General features: G+C 40.9%; 2 protein-coding genes across 3 annotated transcripts; one reads left to right on the forward strand and one right to left on the reverse strand.

Moving 5' to 3' along the window:
- The first annotated feature begins 165 nt into the window (after window positions 1-165).
- On the forward strand, window positions 166-7,351 carry rcl1 (RNA terminal phosphate cyclase-like 1). 2 transcript variants are annotated; one of them, XM_068574224.1, is made up of 9 exons: window positions 166-387; window positions 882-953; window positions 1,169-1,344; window positions 1,504-1,578; window positions 1,707-1,831; window positions 2,191-2,316; window positions 2,585-2,741; window positions 5,868-5,971; window positions 7,146-7,351. In XM_068574224.1, the coding sequence occupies exons 1-9, from the start codon at window positions 258-260 to the stop codon at window positions 7,297-7,299; spliced, it is 1,119 nt and encodes a 372-aa protein (XP_068430325.1). In that variant the 5' UTR covers window positions 166-257; the 3' UTR covers window positions 7,300-7,351. The 2 variants fall into 2 exon arrangements, with proteins under 2 accessions (XP_068430325.1, XP_068430324.1); XM_068574223.1 differs by lacking the exons at window positions 166-387; window positions 882-953 and having other exon boundaries at window positions 1,264-1,344; window positions 1,508-1,578.
- anxa3b (annexin A3b) lies at window positions 7,297-11,525 on the reverse strand. The gene is made up of 14 exons (XM_068574222.1): window positions 11,279-11,525; window positions 10,901-10,933; window positions 10,766-10,813; window positions 10,498-10,585; window positions 10,262-10,356; window positions 10,065-10,178; window positions 9,679-9,769; window positions 9,484-9,563; window positions 9,188-9,244; window positions 8,868-8,961; window positions 8,585-8,680; window positions 8,384-8,442; window positions 7,931-8,053; window positions 7,297-7,764 (listed from the first exon to the last, which is right to left on the reverse strand). The coding sequence occupies exons 2-14, from the start codon at window positions 10,910-10,912 to the stop codon at window positions 7,708-7,710; spliced, it is 1,014 nt and encodes a 337-aa protein (XP_068430323.1). The 5' UTR covers window positions 10,913-10,933; window positions 11,279-11,525; the 3' UTR covers window positions 7,297-7,707.
- Window positions 11,526-12,237: the final 712 nt, after the last annotated feature.

Genomic DNA, 12,237 nt, shown 5'->3' on the forward strand with positions numbered 1-12,237 from the left:
TTGCACATTACAGTGGTAACCAACCTGTTTACATGTTCGATCACGTTATGTGCCTTTAAGAGCCAAAGCTTTCGCCACGCCACGCCCACCGTGTTTTAATGAATGGTTGACTGGCGCCATATAGTGGCCGAAAGCAGCGACGTACCCTTAAAAAACGCATTTTTGTCCCTCCTGCCTTTCCGTATTTTCACCTCCCACCAACTTCTTCCTGGATAAACACACGTGGATTTCCACTGACGCCAGGCAGAAACAATAACATGGCAAGCCAGGGTCTCGCCTACGACGGCTGCAATTTCTTCAGACAGAGGCTAGTTTTATCCACACTCAGCGGGAAGCGTGTTAAAATCTCAAACATACGGTCCAAAGACGACAACCCGGGGCTCCGCGGTGAGTTGCAGCTTCACTCTGCATGTGGCGTCGCAGTTAGCTCGGCGGCTAACGTGCTAGCGCGTACGCAGTTGGGAGTGTGTTTGATCACTGGGCGTCAGATGTGGGGAAGAGTCATGGGACAGTAGTGTAGATGTGAGATCCATTATATCTTATCACACTGTAAAAAAAAACACATTGTTTTGTTTGTCAAGAGCATTGAACCAGTGTGTGCAGAGGTGTGTCTCATGAAGAGTGACTCGTAACACATGTGAGGGAGGGTCATCAGAAGTTCCCACAATACTTAAGTCACTTGTGTACGTCCACATGGTTTAAATACTGAATGCAACATGTATAAATCTACGCATTAGTTTGCTCTAACAAACTTGTTAGTATTTCAATTTTTTTGTAGTCTTGGCTTTAATGGAAGAAAACATGTCTTTCGTCCTCGGATTAAGCTGGTGGGAGATGTTTGATTTGACTAAGTGGATACCTTTCTGCTGTGTCTTTTCCAGATTTTGAGGCCAGTTTCATAAGACTGTTAGAAAAAGTGACCAATGGCTGCAAAATAGAGATTAACCAAACAGGTAAGTGTTATCATTAGGACAATACCGTTTACTGCCAGAGGACTGTTAAGCTTTTTAGGATTTTAGAGGAAGTTATTTCGTGTTTTCAGTATTTCTGTTATTATTTTACATGTATTTTGAACTCTTTGCATGTGGCGTTCAGCTCCATTAAATCTGTAAAGTACCACCTACTACGTTATGGACTCACTCTCTGTCCCTGTGTCTGTCTTCACAAGGTACTGTGTTATTCTACCAGCCCGGCTTGTTGCATGGTGGCTCTGTAGAACATGACTGTAACATGCAGCGCTCAGTTGGCTACTATCTTGAGGCCCTGCTCATGCTGGCTCCATTCATGAAGACCTCCTTAAAAGCCACACTGAGGGGAGTCACCAACGACCCCATCGACCCGACGGTGAGGACACATGCATGAACCTGATTTCCTTATAACTATTTTTATGTATTTTTTACGTGGTCATTTTGCACTTTCTGAATTCGATTTAGACTCAGATTGTGAGCTTGTGAACACTTGGCGGAGCTGAAGCATGTTTTGAGGATGTTAACTCTTTTGCAGGTAGACATGCTTAAGGCCACAGCCCTCCCTCTGATGAAGAAGTTTGGCATTGATGGAGAGGGCTTTGATATCAAGGTGAGGACATAATGGTGGTCTGTTGATGAGCATGGTGTCATGTTATACATTAAAATGTCGTGCTGTAACTTTAGACAATCCTTCTCTTCTCTCTCTCTTTCTCTCTCTCTCCGTTGCTGCTCCCTCAGGTGGTAAAGAGGGGTATGGCACCTGGTGGGGGAGGAGAAGTATTTTTCTCATGTCCTGTCCGCAGGACCATCAGGCCAGTGCAGTTGACTGACCCAGGAAAGATTAAGAGGATCAGAGGAGTGGCGTATCCTTCACCTGCACTCATGACTGATGTGATACAAACTGTCAATTACCAGCCTTTTCAGTACTGTTGTATTTCGTTGTCTTATCTACCGATTATTCATGTTTATAAACAAGGATATTGTGGGAAATAACAATTTTTTCCTCCTCATAATATCCTTAAACCCAATTAGATGGCTTCAGATGTTTTGTCAAAAAGCCAAAGATGTCAAAGCAAATCACCACATTTGAGTTGCTGAATAGGTTGCTGTTGACTAATTGACAATCACTTTCTAGTACCTATCCCGTCATGAATGTCAGAAACTTTGTGGTTTCTCAAGTTTGTGCTCCTTCCAGCTTTAAGCCTTGACCTTCTGAACCCAGATATTCAGTTCGAGTTTCTCCTCAGATGGCCAACAGGATAGTGGATTCCACCAGGGCCGTCCTCAACCAGTTCATTCCAGACATCTACATCTACACCGACCACATGAAAGGAGCCAACTCTGGCAAGTGAGTATCTCAATATACATTTTTCAAAAGCGCCGTCACTTGTTGCTAAAAAAATATCTGTTGAAGTTGTACTCTCTTTATTCATGACTTTTCAGTCCTCACACCATCATTAAGTAAAATTCATACTGACGAGACACACTCGTATTGTAGCATACTGGTTATATGTAAACATAGCCCGGGAACAACACTCTTGCAGCATTAGCAATGTGCCAATTATTCCAGCATATTTGGAGATGGACACAAAGTAATTAATGTTGGGTTACTTCAGGTCTCCAGGTTTCGGTCTCACCCTGGTAGCCGAGACGCTGAATGGCTCCTTCCTCAGTGCTGAGATGTCGTCCACGCCTCAGGGGCAGGGAGACCCCATGCTACCAGAGGACCTCGGCAGGAGCTGTGCCAAACTGCTTTTGGAGGAGGTGCATCGGGTAAGTCCTGAAAAAAAAAAGTACGGTCCTTTTACACACACATTTATCATGTTAGTGCTTTTTGGCTGGGATCTGATTTATTGTTGTCTGGGAGGAAAGTAACTTGCAGTTGGATGTGAACTATCTACTATCCGCCATCTCCTGCAGGTAACCAACTATGGATAAGTAACTCATACAAGCCTGCTTCAAAACAGACCCAACTTTTAAGAGTTGCACTTTTTGTGACATTTTTGTTCATAGTGTGTGTGTTTGTGTCTGTTGCTTTGAAACTTCACCCAACCGACGGCTCTTTCTTCACCTAACCGATCTACACAAATGCCATTCAAAATATTGTGCCTGTCCTGTTTTATTTGTATAATTGTAGCCGACATGTAACCTGGTCATATTCATCTCCAACAAGTCTGTACAGATTACATCCAATGCTAATTTATTATTGGATACTTTTGAAATTATATATTTTCTTCAAACGCTGAGCAGCTACTTCATGTGGTAAACAGGTTTCCTAGTGAAACTTCGTCTGTTGTCTCTCATTTCCAGCTTGTCCCCGGACAAATCAAAATTCTTGGGGGAATACCTGCCATAGACAGTCAGGATATATTAGAGTCTGAGTATGCAATACTGACACTCACTGCCCTTGTTTACCCGCATTCTCCGGTAATGACCACAGACTGGAATTCAACTGAAAAACAGTTTAATGGGCAAAACTACAACAACTAAATAGCATTTCCATTCAAATCAATTGTTGTGGTCATGCATTTTCTCACTTCCATTTTTTCCAGGCTATAGCCAGTTTAATAAATCCTGTTTAATAAATGTTGGAAAAGGTAGCTTTGCTTGAGAAGAGGTATCCTGTCCTGTCAGGACTTGCAACTTCTGATTTATTGTTCCCAGTGACACTTTGGTTACAAGCCACATTTTCATAATGTTTCACATTGTGTGCTGAGCCAGAACAGGCCAGCTCCTAGTCGACGACAACCCACGCGTTAACAGTATCATTACAAAAAGAATGAAAGTGTCTGTTGAGAAAAATGCTGATACGAACTTGAAACAGACTTTTGTGAAGTCACATATGTCTGTTCAGAGGTCAAAGGTCAGTAATTGTTTCAGCAGTGAAGGGGCGCGTCAGCTGAAGAGTGATTGTCCGAACAAACTTGATAAATGAGGGTTCCTTGACAGGTGATTTATGGTTATGTTTCCTCAAGTGTGCCATGGGCAAACACTACAAGGCACACTTGTTCCTCTTGCTGGCTGTAAGCCTAACTAACTTGACTACGAGTAAAAATGTATACATGCAAAAAACTATTTGACATGGTGGGGGGAAGAGCTGTCCACCTCGAAATTTGTACAATTAGATCCAGTGATTGTGGGACTTCAGTGTGCCTCCACATGGCGCTTCCTCTCAGCCCCCTCTCTTAGGAGCCATGTGAGTCCAGTTAGCTGGTCAGCGTACTTGTTGGACGCATCCGCTTAGCACTTAACAGAGTGGGTAGCTAACATTTCTCTCGAACAGCTGCAGAGGTTGGTGGACTGAAAGAATTTTGTTAGTTTTTTTTTATTTTTTTAAAGTTTTTACAGCTGATAGACAAGGTAGATTTAGCTGTTCAGTTACTGCACAGCATTTGAATAACTGCTTTTAATACCCTAATTGCAGCCGGAGGACAAGGTGATTTCAGGAGCTGAGAAGAGTTAAAATGGGAGTGTGAGTCTTGTGCTGGAATAGTTAATTTTTGAAAACTGAGCAAGTAAAGGAGATTAGCTGGATTCACATTAAAGGGCATGTGCCCTCTGTATCGTGCGTCTTGTTTGTTTAATGGTTAATCAGTACCGTCTTCTTGTAGTAAACCAAAGCTACGCGATGGACATTTTGTTTTTGGAAGCAACATCAACACAGGAGCGGATGTAAGTGGTTCCATTTTTTTTGTTGAGTTTTTGATATGAAGTTAGTTTTTGATAAGTGATCTTTTAAGAGTTTAATAACTTGGCTGCGTGTATGCTTGTGTTGAATTTTCTCATGTAATCTAATCTCAATATACTCAGAACATCTCAGGATGTGTTTTTTCTACTAATGTAAAAGCTGGTGTTCGTTAAACTAACAATACAAAATGTTTATATCTCCTTAATTATTTTTTTCACCCTGTTGACATGCACTCAGTTTGATTTCATTGGGTTTTACAGGTTATATTAATTATAATAATGCTTACGTTTGTTTGCACAATCGTTTTTTCCCCTGATTGATAGTTTGATAGGGGGTTGCCAGTTGCTTGAAGGATTCAAGGGACTTTTCCATGAGGGCCCGTTGGTGGCGGCTGGCCTCTTGGGAGACTGTCTGTCTGGTGTTTTGTCTCCAAGGAACCGACTTTGTCAAATGGTGTTAATGTGTTTTATTTCTCATACTTTACTGAAATGAAGCTGCTTATTGAAAAGGATATACTGAACAAAAAGTGGGAAATCAGAAATTTTAGGGGAAATATAAGTAATTTCTGTAGCTCAGAACAGCACAAAAAGGTAATTATTAAGCTCATTTTGTTTAGTATAACTGATGGCATTCACAGACGGGGCGGGTAGTTTAATGTTGATTTGGGTTTATAAACTGCTCCCTGGGTTGTCTGCTAGCCTCTTCATACAGGCTGGGGAAGAGCACAGAGCTGCTGTCAAGTAATTACAACGACGTGATCACTTGTCTCCAGAGAGTGGATCCTCTGTCCTCTAAAATGTCTTGGATGTGGAATGGGGAGGGGGCTAGAAGAGTAGAAGGTTAGGAGGCAGGAAAAAGCAGCATTATTAAAGAAAAATAAGAAAAGTTTTTTTAACAAACTACTTCCAAAGATTAAATTATTACGGTACTAAAAACACAATAAAACTGTTAGAATACATATGCTATACAAAGTTTAATATTTGTTTTTCAGACATTTATCATCTGGAATTTGTCACAAAAACATCTGGCCTACAAACAAAATCTTACTTTGTTATGCAAGTGTAGATGGCTATCAGTGTTGGACCTGAGATGATCAATTCCCTGTCATGGGGTCGCCGAGTCCTTTTCAAACATCTCCACCGCCATGGCGTACATTTCTGTGTTTTTGTTGTTGAAACGAATCGCCCCTCCTCTCTCTTTCTCTGTTTTAGGGTGGCTACGTGGATTCATCCAATCAAAGCCTGACGCTGCTCTTGATGACCCTCGGCCAACAGGACGTCTCGAAGGTTCTGCTCGGACCCCTCTCCCCATACACGTAAGTCATCCTCACTCCTTAATAGACACAGAGCATTGGCTTTTTTTTATAAGTTACTACACAGATGCGCTTTGTTATTCTTCTGCTCGTCCAATCTTGGCAAGTGACGATTCCCAAGTTCTCGTCCCGCTGTAGAGTAAGAAATGCTGGACAAATTAACAGAGGAAAAAAAATACATTCTTCATTGACTCATTGTTTGTTTTCATGGATTTTCCCTGAAAAATAACACAATTTTCTAAAGGTTATTACTAAGTTGCTCTTAAATTAAATGTCCCATGATCCCAGAAGTTGTTTCTGACTGCAAACACACACTGGGCTCTTGCAATGAGTGCAGCTCAGAAAGTCTTCTTCTTGTTCAAAGGTAAGAGAACGCAGGGAGCAAATGCAAGTTCATAGACCAGAATTTGTTTGTGATGAAGAAATATTTTTTGTATTCATTGTCTAACAGGCAGAAGAATAACAAGACTCTGTTACATTCAATGGACTTTGGATTGCTTTTTTTTTTTTTTTTCTCCCGCAAATTGTTGTTGTGCTTTTGCATGCCTGTATCATCATGGGACAAGGCCAGCTGTGCATAGTTGGGCTAGTGTGGAATGTGTGCTTGTTGAATGCATGATGAAATAATATTCATAATACATTTTGACTGTTTTATGTAAATGAATGGAAAAGCAACTGAATACAAAGTGGAGTTCAGACGTCTCTATCATCACGAATGTGGAGAGAACTATGAACTGTCCATTTTCAGTTATCATGGTACCGGTGCTGTGTCCGTCTCAAGTACAGTACTATGATAACTGAAGATTGGCAGTGCCATCACAATGCGCTCCTCATTACTCTGGTAATGCAGATTTTTCTGAAGACCAATGAAATCCAATTTACATGTTTTTGTTCCTAGAAATTGGAATCTTTGACATTTCATACACTAGTTTTAAGAATTGATGGTAAGGTTCATGAGATAAGAACAGACTCATGCCCTTTGACGGTAACCTACGTCATTTGAAGCACACAGCATGGAGTAGACCGAGCACACAGTGTTGTAACTCCCACTGTGTAATATGTGTTGACAGTTGGACTATATTTCCTCCAATTTGAGGTGAACGCCTCTCCCTTCATGAAACTGAAATTCTATCTCCCATTTGTCTTTCTTCCCCTTCTCTCCCCACTGTCTCTACAGAATCGAGTTCCTCAGACACATTAAAGATTTCTTCCAGATCATGTTCAAGATCGATGTTCAGAAGCCTTCAGAAGACGAAAGGAAAGGAGGGGACAAGGTCCTGATGACCGGTGTAGGAGTCGGTTATAGCAACATAAACAAAACCCTGAAATAAAATACATATCTTTTTTAATAAACATGTCTTGTCTTAGTTCACTAACATCAAATGATAGAATACAGTATCTTTTTAATGTGAAAGTTATGACATTGTTACATTATTTGTGTTTTGATATAATAGAGGATAAATGGAGTTGACGGGTATTAGTCCCGTGGAATACAAACCATTTTTTATAAATTCAAAAAGACATTCAACAGCATCTTCACTTCTTAAATCTGTGTGTTAATAATCAGTCTGCACAGCACTGTCTGGTTGAACATTACTGGAATTACATTCAAAAGCATTTCTAGAAGGTTAGTTCCAGCTAAGGGTAGGTCAAATGTATCAATTTGGCATCAGAAAGTGACTGGTCGTCCTCTTTTGCTGCCATTCTTCCCACCACGTCGTCACTGGAGTTGGAAACAGTTAGTCTTGGCCACATAGACGCTTGAGGGTGTCGCCATAACTGCTTGACACTTCAGACTATACAAACAAAGAGGAAGTAAAAACAGAATTGTTTTAAGCAGATGTATCTTCTGATAACAACCCAACAAAAAGATTGTCCAACTTTCTCAGAACAAGATGCCATAACATTTAACATTTGTTGAGGTGCATATGTAATTTCATGTCTCTGGGCGTGTGCACTGACCTCTAACTGGGAGTAAAGGGACGATCCAAACAGCTTCTTATACTCTGCTCTGATGTCCAGCAGGTCTATCTCTGAGCGACTGACTAGTATCCTGGTCAGAGTGGACTCTGTGGTCCCCGCACCCTGGACAAAGGAACATTTGGGAAAGAAGCAAAAGGCACAAATTGGACCATGTGTGTTTCTGCATTATCCTGCTGCTTCTATGCCTGTGCTGTCACATGTTTTTTGGTCCTCCTGCTTTCGAGTCTGACACATTTCAACCAGTGGTGCACATTTAGTCAAAGAGGCCACAATAAAACAGTGGCTTAGCATTCCTTTCCCCTCCACTGGAGACAAACACAAATGTCTGCTGTGGCTAAAAACAGGATGCAACCAAACAATATGTGGCCTTTGTTTTGGGAGCTTATGGCTTTGTGGTATAAATGGCCCTTATGATACACATAGACAGTTTACCTTCATGCTCTTGAAAAGCCTCTCAGCCAGGTATGCGGGTACAGTCTTCACGCACTTAACTAGGCAAAAAAACAAACCAGGTTAAGAAGTTGTATGTTAAATGGATCTAGTCGACGAGGGTCATAACTACACAGACAGTATGATGCATTATAAATGATAATGTATTATAAATAGGCAGCCAGTATAATGCATTATTCTCACCAACAGCCACCAGTAGACTCTCCATGTTTCCAGACATCTCACTCTCAATGCTCTCCTGTAGAGTCTTCTTACTAATAGTCTTGTACTCTACCAGAGCTGCAGAAACACAACAATACAACTGTTGAAGATCAGATGGAGGCAAACATTTCTTTGTAAGCAGGCTAAAGTTAGCATTTAGCTCAAGCCACCATTTTACCACCTCAGAGCCGCTAACATGGCTGCACATGTGTTTGTTTTTATTTCATTAGCATCGACAGAACAAACATGTAAGGGGTGAACTCACTCTGGCGCAGTTGGGGAATACTCCTGTGGCACAAGATGTCAATAAACTTCCCCTCGTCAGTTCCCCACTTCTTCTCCCCTGCTTCATACAAGGCCTTGGAGGAAAAAAGGGGCAGAGTGGAAATACATAGCTTTAGGCCACACGTGTCGATGGTTAAGACAAAGTGCATCGTATCATCTAAAGTGTTAATTTCAGGTTGAGTATAGAAAAAAATGGCAATTGTGGTGCCTTCAGGCTTTATGAATTTGCAATGTCAAAATAACAGAAGTTTGCCAGAGAAAATAACTACTCTGTAGTGTTTTCCCAAGTAGTGAATATACCTTAGCATCTGCTTTAGCTTTGGCAGAATCCACATTGGTGCTTTCATCTCTCTTGCCCTGTGATGAGAACCAGAAAAAACATGACGTTTGTACGATGTAGAAGTAATCCATTCTGATTACTTTTTATTTCTCCACAATTCAGATTTTTTTTCTCATGGTGTAGGTTGACTTTTTGTTATATTTTTTGAAGATGGGATGAAACATTTAAACCTGTCTAGCGACAATAAATTGAATGACTTAGGTCTGATTCTCATGAGTTGGGAATGCAGCCACTGTTTTAATGTAACGTACGGTACCTCAGCCAAGATGAGCAGTGCTTTGCCGTAATCTCCCGATACCTCTGACTTCAGATCATGAATCAGCGCTTTTCCAGTTTCTTGAATGAAACAGCACAAAACAGCTGATTTCACAACAAACTAGACACATCGTGAACATTTGCCAACTGTTTCACAACAGAGTTCCTGTTTAATCTGTAAACAACAAACACTTACCTGCGAGGTATGCTTCAGACAGGGCCTTGATCTGCCTGTTGGATCTCGAGGCAAAGATTTCCGTCAGCGTACTCTCGGTGGTCCCTGCTCCCTGATGCAAATCACACAAAATGTTATACGCACAAGTTCATGATAACAGAGTGAAATGCGATTGCTTTTCAGCGGTTCTTACATCACATTGTGAGTGCAGGGAAATGTATGAATCCAAACCAATCTGAAGAAAATCAAGTCTGTTTAAACAAATTAAACTTGAAGTACTGGTGTCTCTGCTCCCGTTGAAACCATTTTGTTTGTTTTTTAAGAACACTGGCGCACCACCAGGCCAATACTCACTCTGTTATGAAGCAGGTTCATGTCATTTGAAAGTCAATCCGACGCTGTCTCACCTTGATGGCTTTGATGACTTCCTGACAGTCGTAGACGGCAGGAGGAGTTATCAGGGCGACCAACACATCCTCAAAGTCTCCGTGGGTGTCACCCTCCAGGTCAGCTGCTAATTTCTAATGGAGAAAAGTTAATGCCATACATTTTTCTCTGTCTTTGTCACACTCCGAATTGCTATTTAAAAAGGAAATGTATATACCCTGCCTGTGGCTTTCTCGTAGGCCTTGGCAATAAGCTGACGCTGAGCATTACTTCTTTGGGTCAACACCTCAATTAGTGTCTTTTCTGTCGTACCTATAGAGAAGAGACACAAAACGGGTTTATCACTGACACTGCACTAAGCAAACATGTATATAAAACATGTTCCACTATCTGCTGGTGGCGCATGTTGGTCTGATATAGCAGAGGACTGATAGTGGTGACTCATTAACTTACCAATGCCCTCTATGGCTTTCCTTAGTGCAGACACATCTTCTTCCACTTTGAAGTTTGCCTTGTCCTTCACGGTTCCTCTTGCACTGGACTGAAGAACACAGGAAAGCATGTTGGAAAATGTAAAACGTCGCTATCTGCAAGTGTATGCATTGTTTGTGGTTTGCTATTAAATACTCTAAGCTTTCTTAAATGATTTGTCACTATCCATTCAAGCGATGATGTAATCATCCTCTTAGGATCTAAAAAGGTAAGAATGTGTTTAACTTACTGTCACAGTAAATGAGGAGGGGGAGTCTAAGAGCAGGTCCAAGTCGCCCTGCAACACAAGTCAACAAATACGCTTTCATTATCAACTGTATTTGCTGTTAAAGGCCTACAATGCAATATAAATACAACTACTCACCCAGTCAGTCATTGTTGTGGTTGAAGTCTCAAACTAGGGAGATGTAAATGCGCACAGTATTAGTATCATGCATTTCCTCAGCACCAGAGTTCCGCTTCGGATTCACTCTCATCCTCTGACTTTCACTGCCTGCACGTTTGCCATCCACGTCGGGTAAAATAAACAAACCCACTAAACTATTCTTCTAAATGTAGTCGTATGAATCCGTATTAACTACGTGAACGTGACAGTTTATGGTCGACCAAGCCTTCATACTCGTGTGGACGCGTGTACGTGACTAGAACTGCACAAAATGAAAACCACAACATTGTAATGTCGACCGCTACAATCTGAAATGCCATTTTCTCGATAAGCAAAGTATAAAAACAGTATTCTTACCTCAGTAAGGGGACTAGATGGATGTCAGAGGAGTAATTTTACAGTGCCCCGAGATCGCCACACCTTTCAGAGAAGTTGGAAATTGGCAACGCCCTTTATTATATGGAGGAAGTTGAATCACGGATACGTTTATTTCCCCATAAACTCCTCCTCACTGATACATAGCTACCTGCTCCGTCACGTCTCTACTGTACTTAAGTGGAGGTTGGGGAAACTGTGCCTACTCTCTGTAACGCAACAATATACCCACTTCATCTCCAGAAGCCATTACCCTCCAGGACGGTCCGTGTACGTTTATATTGTTTTACAGTTTAGTTAAAAAAATTAAAAAAAATACAGAAGTACCCTTTTTTCCTTTTCGTCTGAATCCAAAAGCAAAAATGAAACTACCAGGTTTTGCAAATACTGTGTGTATTTTTTTTTACTTATATAAAATCTAAGGCAATAGAAGGAGGGAGTGTCGGCAATACAGGTGTACAGTCTATGATGCAAACACATACCAAGGTAACATTAGAAGAAAATAAATTAATCAATATAAATAAATACACCTGGGCCGGTAGGAGCATGTTAGTAACACATACAAACCAAGCGGTTTAATATGTATGTAAACTGCAATAATTAATGGATTTATATTAATTGTTTTATTACGCAACACAGTTTGTAATATAGTTTAATCAAAAACATTGTTGTACTATATTATTTTTTCCATTTTATTTTTGCTGTTTGTTATGGAAGATTCCTGACAGAAAAGAAATGAAAAGAAACAAGATGAAAATGAAATGGGCGTATACTTACACAAATACACACAAACTATCCCCATTTGACTCCACCCACTTTGAACTCGTGTCTCAGTCAAGTAATTTTGTTAACTGTTCCCTCAGCGAAGCCTGCCAGGGGATCTTTCTTTTGTCTGGACAATAACCCAAAATACATTCCTTGTCCAACTTCAACATTAAGCA

The sequence above is a fragment of the Clinocottus analis genome, unplaced genomic scaffold (genome assembly GCF_023055335.1).
Source record: "Clinocottus analis isolate CAN_PGR_092001 unplaced genomic scaffold, fCliAna1.0.p SCAF_13, whole genome shotgun sequence".
Lineage (NCBI taxonomy): Eukaryota > Metazoa > Chordata > Actinopteri > Perciformes > Cottidae > Clinocottus > Clinocottus analis.